Source organism: Haliotis asinina, chromosome 2 (genome assembly GCF_037392515.1).
Source record: "Haliotis asinina isolate JCU_RB_2024 chromosome 2, JCU_Hal_asi_v2, whole genome shotgun sequence".
NCBI classification, from domain to species: domain Eukaryota; kingdom Metazoa; phylum Mollusca; class Gastropoda; order Lepetellida; family Haliotidae; genus Haliotis; species Haliotis asinina.
Window position 1 is genome coordinate 87,446,367 of NC_090281.1, and position 16,958 is coordinate 87,463,324.

The 16,958-nt window shown below is 41.0% G+C and overlaps 1 protein-coding gene across 2 annotated transcripts in view; it reads right to left on the reverse strand.

The window, feature by feature from the left end:
- LOC137274528 (uncharacterized) overlaps positions 1-11,393 on the reverse strand; it is a 35,899-nt gene extending 24,506 nt beyond the window's left edge. For both annotated transcript variants that reach the window (XM_067807767.1, XM_067807766.1), the window contains exons 1-7: positions 11,210-11,393; positions 7,900-8,018; positions 4,839-5,174; positions 4,064-4,162; positions 3,370-3,529; positions 2,514-2,777; positions 1,592-1,755 (exon numbers count right to left, since the gene is read on the reverse strand). In XM_067807767.1, coding sequence (XP_067663868.1) covers positions 1,592-1,755; positions 2,514-2,777; positions 3,370-3,529; positions 4,064-4,162; positions 4,839-5,174; positions 7,900-8,018; positions 11,210-11,273 — 1,206 coding nt within the window. In that variant the 5' untranslated portion in view covers positions 11,274-11,393. The remainder of the gene's footprint in view (positions 1-1,591; positions 1,756-2,513; positions 2,778-3,369; positions 3,530-4,063; positions 4,163-4,838; positions 5,175-7,899; positions 8,019-11,209) is intronic.
- Positions 11,394-16,958: the final 5,565 nt, after the last annotated feature.

Sequence of the window (16,958 nt, forward strand, 5' to 3'; positions counted from 1 at the left end):
TGCATTTTAGCTGGGGAACAAAAGCACCAAATTCGGAGACGTTAACGGTACTGAAGTTGATATGGTTCTCCCAGAAAATGGTTCATAATCAAGACACATTAGGCATAAGTCCATCCTGACATATATAGGGACACACATGCACTTGGCAGAATATAGTGTCTTAGAACATCTTGCCACCCGTGAGAACCTAAAGACGTGGGAGAGGAAAATAGCACCAACAACACTAAGAGTTAGGTCAGTGGTTCCCATTGCAGATATGTACAGCAAGGCGATGTTGCCTAAATGTTGGTATTTAGCGAGCGAGAACGAGGGATATACCGATATTTAGGTACGAGTGTCGTAAACATACTATGTTATGGGCACAACTATAATATTCTGTTTATTTCCGAAGTCGTTGAACTGGGGAAAATAAACCCAAATCTACTTTCAAACATAGGCTGGCTACCCGCCGTCGCCGCATGTAGATGAAGAAGAACCGTGACGTCATGGCATTGTTCATGACGTCACGTTACCATGAGAAACTGATATTTTGCCTTAGGGCATCCTACGAATAATACGAACCCCGATACGTTCGCCCTCGTGGGTAATAGTACTTTTTACCATAAACAACGCTTGAAAGAAATGTATAACTCGTTGTAAATGGACTAATCATTTTCTTAATCCATATACAATCACCGAACTTGCTCAACATCTTCCAAAATGGAATACACCCTACTTTCTGTGAGTCGAATGTTTCAGACATCACCTTAGGAAACAGACGTAAAATATACGAAACCGGAATACTTGTAAATGAGATTCTTGCAGCACTGGACTCTTTGTCAGGTATGAGGTGAGGTGAGGTAAATGAGGAAAATGGATTTTAACTTCGTACTTAAGAATATTTCGCTGACATGCCGGCGTGTGTGCGTGTGTGCGTGTGTGCGTGTGCGTGTGTGTGCGTGCGTGTGTGTGCGTGCGTGCGTGCGTGCGTGTGTGTGTGTGTGTGTGGCTGCTTGTACTAGCAAAGTTTAAGCTGATCCGACTCGAACCGAACTGACCAGTCCTTGTTTTCCCATTGATGCTGAGCGCAAGACGGGGAAGAACAGATACAATAGTAAATGTCTTTTTCTATGACGCGATCGGGTGTCGAACTTTCCGCTCTTGGGGCAGACTCCCTAACAACTACACCATGGAGGTGGTTTTATCGGGTATAAATGTTTCAAGGGGAGACAAACGAAATCACTGATACATTTATTGATTGTTTGGTCGGCTATTTACAAGTTTTAGTCAAAACTGAAGCATACCACTTAGTGGATAACAACTTCCTGCATAGATCGACATTTGATTGTAGAGTTGTGGAGCATTTATTGGTTGATTTTACTTCTTGACCTGTAGACGTGGGTCAATGTTCAACACATCTGTCACCATAGACATTATTAATGAATGTTTTGTCACTGACAGCATTTGGGAAGGCAATGTGAACGGAGACACCAGGTAACTAGGCTGGATTAACGTACAGAGAAGGTTCACAAGAAGGGTCAAACTGGATGCGTTTACAAAAGAACCTAAGTATTTATCTGTAACTTTTGATATATTCATGTCCATCCCTCACCTCTGTCTTTGTCTCTCTGTAACCAACGAGCGTGATGTCCACCTTGGCATCTGGATCAGTGGACATGTCGAGTGGGTCCCATGTCATATTCAGTTCTGAGGGTGTGACATCGTACCACCCTTTGCCCAATTTTAGACTTGCTTCGGGGAAACGTAGCGGTAGAACTAGTATAGAAAGAACAGAACGTGTTCTACTAATGTCAAATTCATTTAGGCTATTTCCTTGCAAGGGACCGGAAATACTTTGAGGTATTAAGTGCATTTATATCTTTTTCGATATTATTGATTAAAACTGACTTCTCAATTAATATTGGTGTATGATAGATTGACAGCGTAATTTTGTTTACTTTCGATAGCACTGTGTTATTTTCATTGCTTGACATCTTCACATTTCTTGACATCACAGACCGACAGTGATAACGTTAAAAAACATGCCCATACAGTTCTGGCGAAAACACTGTTTCATAGTGATTCATAAACACATGCTCTGTCATTGCACGGTGACAATCATTTATTTGTCTGGTACAGACTCGATTTCTCAACATTATAAAGCTGTAATACTGCTGAAACAAATATCTACTCAAGACATCGTCACAATTGTACGATCGTCTCTGATTTGGGGAGAGATTTGTATATGGAGAATATGGAAAGGATTTTTTCGCTTCTATTATTGATGTAACATTCAATTTGAAAATGTCCATATCAAACGTTTTAACAAGAACGTATTCCCTGTTTGGAACAAGAGAACTGGTGATAAAGATAGGATAGAATTAGCTTTGCCAGATCTAATGAAAATGAAATGAACAGCATTACCTTTGAACCTTGTACATTGTTTTAGGTTTACCGAGATGACCTCTTAAGGACCTCTTAAACAATACACTGAAGTTAGAAAAAGTAATGACTTTTCTAACACAGTAACATACCAACGTAGATAGTTCCATCTCCAGTAAAGGTGCTCCCACCGTCCACCGACACAGCCACCGGTACTGGTCCCCTCATTGTGAGTCTCGGCAACGGGCACTTCAACCTCATAGAGTTAAACCTGAACCCCTCGGAGGTTACTGAACTCTCGCCACTTCCGAACCGACACATGACGGACACGTTGACATCGTCAAGACACGGACCGGAAATGTCCAGAAGTTCGCCTCCAAACATTCCGGCATATTTGGGGAAAATTTGAAGCGTACCTAAAAGATGAGACAGTGCTTGCAGTTAATTTTGGTTTCATATAATTATGTCAACTTAACCCTCAAGGTGAGCCTTCACCCGATCCATAAAATCAAACTGTTTGGTATGATTCGCCAAGTGACAAGTGTGTAACTGTTTAAATGTGACCCTTCTCACGGAAAGGCGACATCACTTGTGTAAACACCAGGCCCAAGTAATAGTCTAGATCATAATCGGGATCCCACGATTCATGTCTCGTTGAAATAAAAAAAAATAGATACAACTGCACTGACCACTTGCAAGATCTATATACTACCCATCAAAAGTTTAAAGTCATTTAAAACACCTTGTGTGGTTACAATGAAGATGAATTACTCCACTAACTTGGGGGAAACAACTGCAAACCATATGCAATGAATTGCAATAGGCAAACAGCTTAAGGGCTATCATAGAAACACGTTGTAAAAGTCATACATTTTGAAGCATAATAATAGCTTTAAAAATGCTGGTCATCACTACATACTTTGTTTGCCTAGTTATGTACAGCCTGCCTTGGATGTAGTCCACACTGTAACATTTAACAAAAGCAAAGACTGTAGAGCAAGGGCATACTTCCATCGATAGTGCAGCCTGAACGTTCAAGTTGATCTTTCGACACTCGGAAAATGAATCTGCCTGTGACGTCACTTCCTCTTGTAGACGGCAGGTCGGTGAGGTTACATTCGGTGCACACACTTGTCCATCCAATCCCATTACCTCCATTGATACCCGCCTTCAGAACAAAACACAAAATTCTAGTAGCACTGTTAAAATTAAATACATTGAAAATATGCAAGATTACAAGACTAACACCCGTAATGAAAATATATACTCGAATGACGTTTAGAACTGGCAAAATCTATTTTTATATATCTGTGTAATAATTTTGTATAACGCCTTGAATAAACTGAAACACGAAAACACACCCAAACATATTTATAGGTATTGATTCAAAGCATGACACTGAGTTAACAGACAGAATGGACGCACAGTGTGGAACAACTTTCAGACAAAAGAAAGAATACTCTTGAAATGGCTCACTCATTATTGTATACTGTAACGTTTTTTTACAATTTTACGTCGAGACGATATGGCGCAGGTCAGCTCCTTTGAGATGGTCGCTGATACTACGCATGGTACATCACAAATAATCCCAGTAGCTAATACATAATGATCAAATAATCTTTGTATTTTAAGTCACCATCAAACATAGACGTATCCTTAATCATGCCCGGTTGTATATGTTAGAGTTACAACATGCCCGTACCTGGTAAAACTGCAGTATCGGCAAACTTATATCGTTGTAGTTGAATATAATGAAAGTATTGAGTGAGCAGGCAACAAGGACCATTTGGAATGTTGCTCTCTGAAAGTGAAAAATGACACAGTTTTATTTATTATACTGACGTACATCTCTCCCTGTAACTGTTACAGAGCTGTTACAGTTTTACAGCTCCGTAACACGCTCACACGATTGCATCCCTTGGTTATCATAATCCAAATCCACAATGTTAGTTATAATTAATGTCAAGAATTTCGGAGATGTTACACAGGGAAGCAAATTTTGTTACTGAAATGCTTCAAAGCCGTTTAAGAGCATCTCACTAAAATTGAATTCAGAAGGGATGTTGTGTTGCAATCTGATTGGTTGATAAGCATTACGTGAAAGGAGAATGGAAATCAAAAGCCAATAATATTCAGTTCTTCATGCTTCATGTTTATAATTTTGGTAATGGCTACATACCTTTCTAACTCTACATATCGCAGCAACAGATTATATCGTATTGTATAATACATTTTATGTATTTTGAAGACACTGTACATTGTCCAGATCAGATACACGGCAGACCATTTGTCGTTTATTATGCCAAAGGTGCCATTTAGTTACATGTGTGGCGGCTCTGTGTGTTAAGGACAGAAAGGCAACCAGTAGGAAATCAACTAAAGGGATTTAAAAGAATAATAACTAACGCCAAGTCCTTGAAAATATGAAGGCAGAGAAACAAGGCTGAGCATGACAAATGTATACACATAGTGATTACCTGACATGCTCCCCCTGCACACGGCTCCTGGGACGCAGCTGTGACGTTTTCCCACGTGACCACTAAAGCTATTGCCGGCTCGAACGTCAAATTACCAACTGTGGCATTAAGCATGTAGTTCTGTAGCTCCGCCAGGAAGTCTTGGTCTTGAGTGATGTTGTTGACATATAGTCTGTAGTAGATCTTTCCCTCTGAATCACTTGTGATGTTGCTCCCGTTAAAATGGAACGGCGCCAGAAAGGGAAGGTCATGGGCGGGGTCACGGCCACCATCTCGAAAACTAACTTCTTCATACTTGACGTCAGGGTGTAGTCCGACAACACCGTCCTGGCTAATCTAATTTATAAATATAAATCATAGGGTAAAATAAGTGCTTTCAGTACGTTATGTTGTATGTTTCTTGATTCAAAGTGAATATATTTGTTTGTTTGCTTTTTACTTTAGCATTGCAGTATCAAACTACATGACGGTAATCAATAAAAAGTTGAATCAGACAATCTTATAAATGTTGTTTTGGATATTGATAATTCGCTAATATATTCAGTCACGTGAGTAGATTATCCTTATCCATCAAGTCACTTCTATAACTGGGGACCTATTCTTCTATCACCATGTCTGCAAGGCATGATCTCAACTGTGTGTACATAGTAGTCTAGGCCTACTCTTTAAGACTATTTTTCAGCTTTCGCCATAACAAAAGTGTTAAAATGATATGTCTGTGTAATAATAACTTAAAGCCGACAAAACTGAGAATTATTATTCCGGTTATTATAATTCTTTTCCAGTAAAATAACAATATGTTTTGCTGAGCAGTTTATACGTGTGCACTTGAAATGCGCTGCAATATACTCTTGAGAGGCCGTGGAGGATACTTCTTTCTTGAGGGTTTGTTTTTCTTTCGGCAAATGAACTTCAGTAAACATCTTCCGGGGAATGAACCAAATTTAAAAATAAGTATTGTCATATTATCTTTTTGATAGCAAAGTTTGTGCCTATGGGAAATTCTTGTTCGTATTCAGGAGTCAAAAATAGAACGACCAAACTCTATATAATGACGAATGTCCTTACTGAAGGACATTACTCTGTAGTAATGACCCAACCAGATAATTATTTCAACTTTGGTTGCTTTACCGTGTATGCCAAAACAAATTAGTTAAACCTAACTGATACAAATAAATTACAGCTGACATTAACCAGTCATTTAAGTCAGCACAAACCGTGTTCAGTCTACAATGGTTGCTTTTAGGCATTTTAGGCATTTTAGAAGTTGTATAGGTGAAGGAAAACCAAGTTCTATGGATAGTCAACTTCTTTATTGCAATGGGTGCGACGTTTCGGTGTAGGTACTAACACCGTTGTGACATACTTTGTATGCCTGTGTATTTGTATGTCTATACATATAATTAGTTGCTTTACTTAGTTCTAAGTATTGTAAATAACCATTAATTCTCTATATTTATTTCAGCATCCAGCCGACGTTGAAAGATGCAATGCAAATATAAGTCTTAACATATTACTTTAGTTTCAGCTTACTACAATGGCTGAACTAAAATAGGTAATAAGTTATGTATTTTAAACAAGTTCTTGATTTCAGGTCACATCAGCGCTGGAATAGTTCATAGAGTTTAATCGCTTAGTCTCAATGATATAATCAATAGTGTTTACTCAACCATGACAACACGATACGATTGGTCCATTCAAACCTGCAAGCTTTTTCTATGCATGAACATCTCGCACCCCGACACGTCATATAGTAACCCGACAAGACTTGTGTGACCAGCAAAGCCTAGACATGTACTAAATCGTCATCAGGTTAGTAAACAAACTATCTTAAACAATCTCTAATCATATCTAATGTAACCATAACATTATAGGTAATCATAAACACATAAATACGTATAGTAAATAAATCACTAGTAATTAATGCCGTCAGGGTAGCAGGCGTAGGAAGCGCCACTCTGGTAAGCGCAAAGTTCCTATTTTAATGTGTGCCATAGGTTCCCTTTGAAATATATATCACATTAAATAACAACAAAACGAAGCGTTGTGAGTATGCTTTGAGTATGAATATTGTCCAAGTATTATTATCTTATTTTGCACAGGTAATGGCAAAGTATCCCGATCTAAGCTTTTATGGTGTATGAAATATCTTTCAAGGCTTATCATTATGTCTGTATGAATAGTAGTTTACACCCAATCGGTTTGTTTCTTTTCACAATATATCTTATTTCCAGCATACACGTACATAAATCAATCGTCTGCTACGACAACCATTCATGAACACGGGCCTCTGTGCCATACACAGGGTATGTAATGTGCCGTACTGTACTGTACTGTACTGTACTGTACTGTTTACATCATGTGTATATTTATCATTCTAACATAGAATCATCACCTCATGTTAACGTTCTAAGGTAAATATTGTATGCTAAGCGGCTATTACCGCTGTTATCAGTTATGACATTGTCTAAACCATGTCATGAGTTATCGCCCCTGATATTGACAACTTTTCATTAATATGTTTCGGTAGTGTTTCAATGCACACAGAATGCTCCGGGCGCTCATACGACTAAGGTGTATTAACTTTCATGTACTGTAATGACTGTATACATAGATGTAAAATGTATGTTCTGCACACACACTGAAGTTGGTTATTGTATTATTGTTAGATTGTTGCTATAATTGTTTCAGGGTTTATTGTGTATTCCTGGCCACCACCATCCACTTGGGAATAAATTGAACTTACACCCCGCATTCACTTTGCTGCTGTCATCAAGCAAGTGATAACGGTGTTAGTACCTACATCGAAACGTCGCATCAACTGCAATAAAGAGGTTGACTATCCACAGAACTTGATTTTCCGTCCTGCGTGTTTTTAAGTTAAACGAATCGTGTAATAATTCACTACATCACTATACATTCTTCTGCTTGGCGATTTTCAATGGATGAAAGGTTGCTCGTGTATCAAAGATGTGTCTTGGATGTAAAGTGCGTTCTACAAAAATGACAAGGGAACATGCCAGCAGTGACGTTGTACGTCCTTTCTCTCAGTGGTACTCACGTAAACGGTGTTGAACTTCCTGCCGTAGTAATTGTAGCTATTGCCAAGGTTGACAGGTTCGTTGTTTGAAAGCAGGGTCATATCTCCCTCCCCAGGACCGTACGGATATAGGCTACAATCTGTAACACAGATTGGCGATGACCTGATGAGGTCTGGGTGAACTATAAATATGTCTTATGTGGATATACATTTTCCCGCGTTACGGTTAATGGGAAGGTACCATGCCATCCCAACGAATGCTAGTTCGTGATTGTTTGTACATACCAAGAAGGGGAATCGAACATGGTACATCGACGTTACGAACAACTGCTTAAATAAACGCGACGTGCATTGTGATTGTAGGTGGGAGGTGGGGCGGGTTAATGGTTAAAGCGTTCTTTCGTCACAGAAGACCAGGGTTCGACATTGCTGGAATATTGCATAAAGCGGCATGAAACATCATTCACTCATTGATATTGTGTAACTGATTAGTTCAATGGTGCATTCACAAGTGACAAGCAGCGGGTAAGTGTTATTTGATGTGCTAGATCAATTGTTAAGTTGTTGTCCCTATTAGGCTGCTTAAAAAATAAATGTTTTTAGGTCACATTTGTTTTCAAATGTGACGAAGGCGGTAGGACTTTTTTAAAATTTCTGATAAATAACAAAGTGACGAGGGAGGAACACAGTTTTATTTTGTTCTCTCAGAAATACAGTTTGGGAAGTTTAGCACGAGTTAATGAGTCATAGATTCAGTCACACTCGTTCTTACAGACCTAGACATATATTCTTATAGCGGAAAATGGATGACCGGGACGCGACTAAGTCAAAAACAATTTTTGTAGATTATTAAGCGCACAAATAAAGTGCCGATGCCCGAGAAGCATTTCACGTTGTTATTTATCCTTACATTCTTGTTTAACAGTACAAAACCACATGGAAGTGTTTGACGTCAAAATTAGCGCTGCGCGATTCACAGTCCGGCTTTACAGATCTTAGCACTCAATATATGTGTAACGGTGTTGTCACAGTATTCAGAGATGGAAGCCAGACAAACAGATAACTTACTCGTACAAAAAGCGACCAGCAGTTTCTCATTTCCCAGCAACATTCACACCACAATGCTCTGAAACGCCACGTGTCTTATTTCGTCATTGCTTGATGAAATAACCTTCATTCACTGAACCGTGTTATTGACTTTAACATGCACAATCTAGAGAAGTAGTTGTGTATTGGGCCAGGTTGTGACACAACAAAAGAAAAAAATGCAAATTATCTATGTCAGCCTTGGCTGGCCACAAATAATATTTCTGTAAGGGGGCGCTTTTCTGGATTCTCATTCCACAGGCCTATAATTCCATTAGACTTCAGACTTCACAAGCCGCCTGAGTGAGTGAGTATGGTTTTACGCCGCTTTAAGAAATATATCTGGTATATACAACTTCGGGGGACAACATACATGGGCTTCACAGATTACAAACATGACGGGAAAAGTATTCAAATCAGTTAGAAAATTTATTTGTAATCAGTAATATGGGGTTCTTGTATATGTACTTAAGGTCAACTTAAGGTGGGGCGGTGGGATAGTCTAGTGGTTAAAACGTTCGCTCGTCACGCCGAAACTCCAGGTTCGAGTGCCCACATAGCTACAATGTGTGAAGCCAATTCCTGGTGTCCCCTGTCGTAATATCGCTGGAATATTGCTAAAAGGGGCGTGAAACCATACTCACTCAACTTAGGGTGTCATGAACCTTCTGTCGTGTAAATCACGGGAGGCTAATGCAAGTATGTTTAACACTCATCCCTGTGTCTCAGTATGATATGCCGTTCCTAAACAAACACAACACGCTGCTCTGTATATATATAGAGGTGCGCACTGCTGACTGACGGTATCAGTTTTCTTCACAAAGCGAAGCTGTATATATGACCGTGGGAGTAACGACATGACCTGCTAATATATTCCCCACCTCCATGTATGTCTTAGAAATAGTGATATGTGACATCGACTCTGCAGTTGTGTGTGTAAAAATATGCATCCACATTGATCAAGTACTGTGAAAATCAATTGATTATAATCAATTAAACAATATTATTAACACTAACACACACACACACACACACACACACACACACACACACACACACACACACACACACACACGAATGCACATGACCAGGAACATCACAAGTCTGTTCTTAAATGTATGTGTTCATACACAAGTGAAGTATCTAAAATATCACAGTGTCCTGCCCTCTGTTCACTGTGTAGCGTTTACACCAGGTGTCTGACGTCCTTCTTGATCTTGGCATCGCTTTGATCAATGCAGATATGCATTATGTAAAATAGTCTTTATGTAAATAGAACGGAAACCCCGTCTACTCAAAGTTCTATATCCTCTTACAGATTTTAAGCTAAGTTTGTGTTGTTCAAGGAGTCTGGAGCAGACAACCAAGTGATTAACATCATGAGAAACGACCTACTTAAATGGGATAGGGGGACACGATTGTGTCAACGGGTATGGACCACATGTCGTTGCTGAAGACCACCCAACCTGAATATTTACGGACCACACCCATCCAGCTGGAATAATACTGAGTGTGGCGTAAAATCAAACTCACTCACTCACTCACTCACTCACTCACTCACTCACTCACTCACTCATTAAAGACCAATTCTAACCCGGATTTTCCTGGATCCGCTTATTTACGAAATAGATGACCGGCAACGTAAGGTCATCTAAATGCTCGCCAGTGGTCTGAATAATCCAATCGGCCGATGTGTCATTTTCCTACTACCATGAGTAGCTATGGATGGTTTCGGTTCAACATTTTGAGCAGCATAGTTTTATCACGGCTTGCCACCTGTATGTGAGAGCTGGGCAGGTTTAACAAGTTTACCACAGTAGTGAAAGCCACGAGTACGGATATACTAGTAGTGCTTTTCACCATATCAAGGATCGTAATCAAAAGGAATCTAGGCAAAAAGGGCAACTCTGCAGGTTAACGTATTTGAAAAAAACCACCTGTAACTGTCCAACAGTAACATGTAAGGGTAATTCAACTCCAGTTATTCATTCGTGTTAGCTAATAGACATATAAGGACAGCTATCGCAGACAAAACAAGAAGACAACTTTTTTATACACGACAAGACATACTTGGCATGGTGACATTGTAGTTGCGAATTCAACTCTTTATATCAACCTCCATGCCTTGTTCCTTCGGCCAACGTGGCTTGACATACAGGAATGTTTAAAATCACACACATTACTATTATTCATGCATACACTCCACCATTAATCACACTGACACCTTGCGTGACACGTCTCTCACCTGAATATGTGACAAGACAAAGCGCTGCTAGTAACCGCAACATCGTTGAGAATGGCGATGTCATTAAACCGTTGTAGTAACCGCGCAGCTCTGATCTCCGCGTTGTCGTGCCCGATGAAGAATGGGTGTGGTTGTTTCTCAAGAACGAAACCACAAACAGATGCGTTCACAGATCCTGCCAGGATTAGCTCCAACAACGAGGACAAGTCGAGCGTCTAGCAAACAAACTGGAAACTGTACACCATAACCTCTATACACAGAGTGGACTGTTTCCAGGTGTGAGGGCATTGTGCATGTGCAGTGATTGTGTAAGAAGTTTATCTACTAGAGATGTCAGTATGCAGGTTGCATTTTTTTATTACTGCGTGAGTGAGTTTAGTTTTATGCCGCATTCAGCAATATTTCAGCTGTATGGATACGATCTGTTCATAAACCAGTCTGTATCAGACAACCCGGTGATTAACAACATGAGCATCGATTTACGCAGTTGGGATACAATGACATGTGTCAATCAATTCAGCCAGCCTGACCACCCGATCCCGTTTGTCGCTTCTTATGGCAAGCGTGGGTTACTGAAGATGAATTCTTACTGGGATCGCCTACAGCGCAAGTGGTTCAATTTGTTAGTATAATATTATAGCGCACGGTGCCGATCGTTAAGGACAGGACAAGCTTGGTGTGCTCTTGGGTGCACGAACTGATGTCGTGTTAAATTAGGACATGCCACAACATAGTGTTTAGACTTGTAGGACAGACGAATGACATTACCTGGCGGTGAGAGTAACTAGGTCGGGACATGCCTGTGGATGTTGTAATGTGTAGTCACATGGAACGTTTCTTGCATGGGGGACCTGACATTATCTCTTGTGCTCACGTTACATTTATATAGATTCCGCGGTTCGGGTGGGTTTCATCAAACTAGATGAGGCATAAAGCATTGATAAACATGAACATGAATAAGACCTAGTCTAGCAATAGGTTGCTTATTCGACCGAACGTTATGGGTACGCGATGCACAGGCACACACCACTGTCCTGGAATAATGGAACTAACGTATAACTAGGCCGGTGTTGGAGGATCAGATCACTGTCCTGGAATAATTGAACTAACGTATAACTAGGCCGGTGTTGGAAGATCAGATCACTGTCCTGGAATAATTGAACTAACGTATAACTAGGCCGGTGTTGGAGGATCAGATCACTGTCCTGCAATAATTGAACTAACGTAGGACTAGGCCGGTGTTGGAAGATCAGACCACTGTCCTGGAATAATGGAACTAACGTAGGACTAGGTCGGTGTTGGAAGATCAAATCACTGTCCTGGAATAATTGAACTAACGTAGGACTAGGCCGGTGTTGGAAGATCAGACCACTGTCCTGGAATAATGGAACTAACGTATAACTAGGCCGGTGTTGGAGGATCAGATCACTGTCCTGGAATAATTGAACTAACGTATAACTAGGCCGGTGTTGGAAGATCAGATCACTGTCCTGGAATAATTGAACTAACGTAGGACTAGGCCGGTGTTGGAAGATCAGATCACCGTCCTGGAATAAGTGAACTAACGTAGGACTAGGTCGGTGTTGGAAGATCACACCACTGTCCTGGAATAAGTGAACTAACGTAGGACTAGGTCGGTGTTGGAAGATCACACCACTGTCCTGGAATAATTGAACTAACGTAGGACTAGGTCGGTGTTGGAAGATCACACCACTGTCCTGGAATAAGTGAACTAACGTAGGACTAGGTCGGTGTTGGAAGATCACACCACTGTCCTGGAATAATTGAACTAACGTAGGACTAGGCCGGTGTTGGAAGATCAGTTCACTGTCCTGGAATAATTGAACTAACATAGGACTAGGTCGGTGTTGGAAGATCAGTTCACTGTCCTGGAATAATTGAACTAACGTATAACTAGGTCGGTGTTGGAAGATCAGATCACTGTCCTGGAATAATTGAACTAACGTATAACTAGGTCGGTGTTGGAAGATCAGATCACTGTCCTGGAATAATTGAACTAACGTAGGACTAGGTCGGTGTCGGAAGATCAAATCACTGTCCTGGAATAATTGAACTAACGTAGGACTAGGCCGGTGTTGGAAGATCAGATCACTGTCCTGGAATAATTGAACTAACGTAGGACTAGGCCGGTGTTGGAAGATCAGTTCACTGTCCTGGAATAATTGAACTAACGTATAACTAGGCCGGTGTTGGAAGATCAGATCACTGTCCTGGAATAACTGAACTAACGTATAACTAGGCCGGTGTTGGAGGATCAGTTCACTGTCCTGGAATAATTGAACTAACGTAGGACTAGGTCGGTGTTGGAAGATCAGATCACTGTCCTGGAATAATTGAACTAACGTATAACTAGGCCGGTGTTGGAAGATCAGATCACTGTCCTGGAATAATTGAACTAACGTAGGACTAGGCCGGTGTTGGAAGATCAGATCACTGTCCTGGAATAATTGAACTAACGTAGGACTAGGCCGGTGTTGGAAGATCAGATCACTGTCCTGGAATAATTGAACTAACGTAGGACTAGGCCAATGTTGGAAGATCAGATCACTGTCCTGGAATAATTGAACTAACGTAGGACTAGGCCGGTGTTGGAAGTTCAGATCACTGTCCTGGAATAATTGAACTAACATATAACTAGGCCGGTGTTGGAGGATCAGATCACTGTCCTGGAATAATTGAACTAACGTATAACTAGGTCGGTGTTGGAAGATCAGATCACTGTCCTGGAATAATTGAACTAACGTAGGACTAGGTCGGTGTTGGAGGATCAGTTCACTGTCCTGGAATAATTGAACTAACGTATAACTAGGTCGGTGTTGGAAGATCAGATCACTGTCCTGGAATAATTGAACTAACGTAGGACTAGGCCGGTGTTGGAGGATCAGTTCACTGTCCTGGAATAATTGAACTAACGTAGGACTAGGCCGGTGTTGGAAGTTCAGATCACTGTCCTGGAATAATTGAACTAACGTATAACTAGGCCGGTGTTGGAAGATCAGATCACTGTCCTGGAATAATTGAACTAACGTATAACTAGGTCGGTGTTGGAAGATCAGATCACTGTCCTGGAATAATTGAACTAACGTAGGACTAGGCCGGTGTTGGAAGTTCAGATCACTGTCCTGGAATAATTGAACTAACGTATAACTAGGCCGGTGTTGGAGGATCAGATCACTGTCCTGGAATAATTGAATTAACGTAGGACTAGGTCGGTGTTGGAAGATCAGACCACCGTCCTGGAATAATTGAACTAACGTATAACTAGGTCGGTGTTGGAAGATCAGATCACTGTCCTGGAATAATTGAACTAACGTATAACTAGGCCGGTGTTGGAGGATCAGATCACTGTCCTGGAATAATTGAACTAACGTAGGACTAGGTCGGTGTTGGAAGTTCAGATCACTGTCCTGGAATAATTGAACTAACGTATAACTAGGCCGGTGTTGGAAGATCAGATCACTGTCCTGGAATAATTGAACAAACGTAGGACTAGGTCGGTGTTGGAAGATCAAATCACTGTCCTGGAATAATTGAACTAACATAGGACTAGGTCGGTGTTGGAAGTTCAGATCACTGTCCTGGAATAATTGAACAAACGTAGGACTAGGTCGGTGTTGGAAGTTCAGATCACTGTCCTGGAATAATTGAACAAACGTAGGACTAGGTCGGTGCTGGAAGATCAGATCACTGTCCTGAAATAATTGAACTAACGTAGGACTACGCCGGTGTTGGAAGATCAGATCACCGTCCTGAAATAATTGAACTAACGTAGGACTAGGTCGGTGTTGGAAGATTAGATCACTGTCCTGGAATAATTGAACAAACGTATAACTAGGCCGGTGTTGGAAGATCAGATCACTGTCCTGGAATAATTGAACAAACGTAGGACTAGGTCGGTGTTGGAAGATCAAATCACTGTCCTGGAATAATTGAACTAACGTAGGACTAGGTCGGTGTTGGAAGTTCAGATCACTGTCCTGGAATAATTGAACTAACGTATAACTAGGCCGGTGTTGGAAGATCAGATCACTGTCCTGGAATAATTGAACAAAGGTAGGACTAGGTCGGTGTTGGAAGATCAAATCACTGTCCTGGAATAATTGAACTAACGTAGGATTAGGTCGGTGTTGGAAGTTCAGATCACTGTCCTGGAATAATTGAACAAACGTAGGACTAGGTCGGTGTTGGAAGATCAGATCACTGTCCTGGAATAATTGAACAAACGTAGGACTAGGTCGGTGTTGGAAGATCAGATCACTGTCCTGAAATAATTGAACTAACGTAGGACTAGGCCGGTGTTGGAAGATCAGATCAGCGTCCTGGAATAATTGAACTAACGTAGGACTAGGTCGGTGTTGGAAGATTAGATCACTGTCCTGGAATAATTGAATTAACGTAGGACTAGGCCGGTGTTGGAAGATCAGATCACTGTCCTGGAATAATTGAACTAACGTAGGACTAGGCCGGTGTTGGAAGATTAGATCACTGTCCTGGAATAATTGAATTAACGTAGGACTAGGCCGGTGTTGGAAGATCAGATCACTGTCCTGGAATAATTGAACTAACGTAGGACTAGGTCGGTGTTGGAAGATTAGATCACTGTCCTGGAATAATTGAATTAACGTAGGACTAGGCCGGTGTTGGAAGATCAGATCACTGTCCTGGAATAATTGAACTAACGTAGGACTAGGCCGGTGTTGGAAGATCAGATCACTGTCCTGAAATAATTGAATTAACGTAGGACTAGGTCGGTGTTGGAAGTTCAGATCACTGTCCTGGAATAATTGAACTAATGTAGGACTAGGTCGGTGTTGGAAGATCAGATCACTGTCCTGGAATAATTGAACTAACGTAGGACTAGGTCAGTGTTGGAAGATCAGATCACCGTCCTGAAATAATTGAATTAACGTAGGACTAGGTCGGTGTTGGAAGATCAGATCACCGTCCTGAAATAATTGAATTAACGTAGGACTAGGCCGGTGTTGGAAGATCAGATCACCGTCCTGAAATAATTGAATTAACGTAGGACTAGGTCGGTGTTGGAAGATCAGATCACTGTCCTGGAATAATTGAATTAACGTAGGACTAGGCCGGTGTTGGAAGATCAGATCACCGTCCTGAAATAATTGAATTAACGTAGGACTAGGTCGGTGTCGGAAGATTAGATCACTGTCCTGGAATAATTGAATTAACGTAGGACTAGGCCGGTGTTGGAAGATCAGATCACTGTCCTGGAATAATTGAACTAACGTAGGACTAGGTCGGTGTTGGAAGATCAGATCACTGTCCTGGAATAATTGAACTAACGTATAACTAGGCCGGTGTTGGAAGATCAGATCACTGTCCTGGAATAATTGAACTAACGTAGGACTAGGCCGGTGTTGGAAGATCAGATCACCGTCCTGAAATAATTGAATTAACGTAGGACTAGGTCGGTGTCGGAAGATCAAATCACTGTCCTGGAATAATTGAATTAACGTAGGACTAGGCCGGTGTTGAAAGATCAGATCACGGGTTCGATTCCCTACATTGGTGTGATGTGTGAAGCCAGTATGTGGTGTCTACCGCCATAAAACAACACTCACTCATTTTTAAGCTTGTACGTAATATATGGAAGATTATCAACCAAACCGGCTACTCATCCGAGGCGACCCGTGAAGGTCCCGGGGTAGAATAGGCCTTCAGCAACCCATGCTTGCCATAAAAGGTGACTATGCTTGTCGTAAGA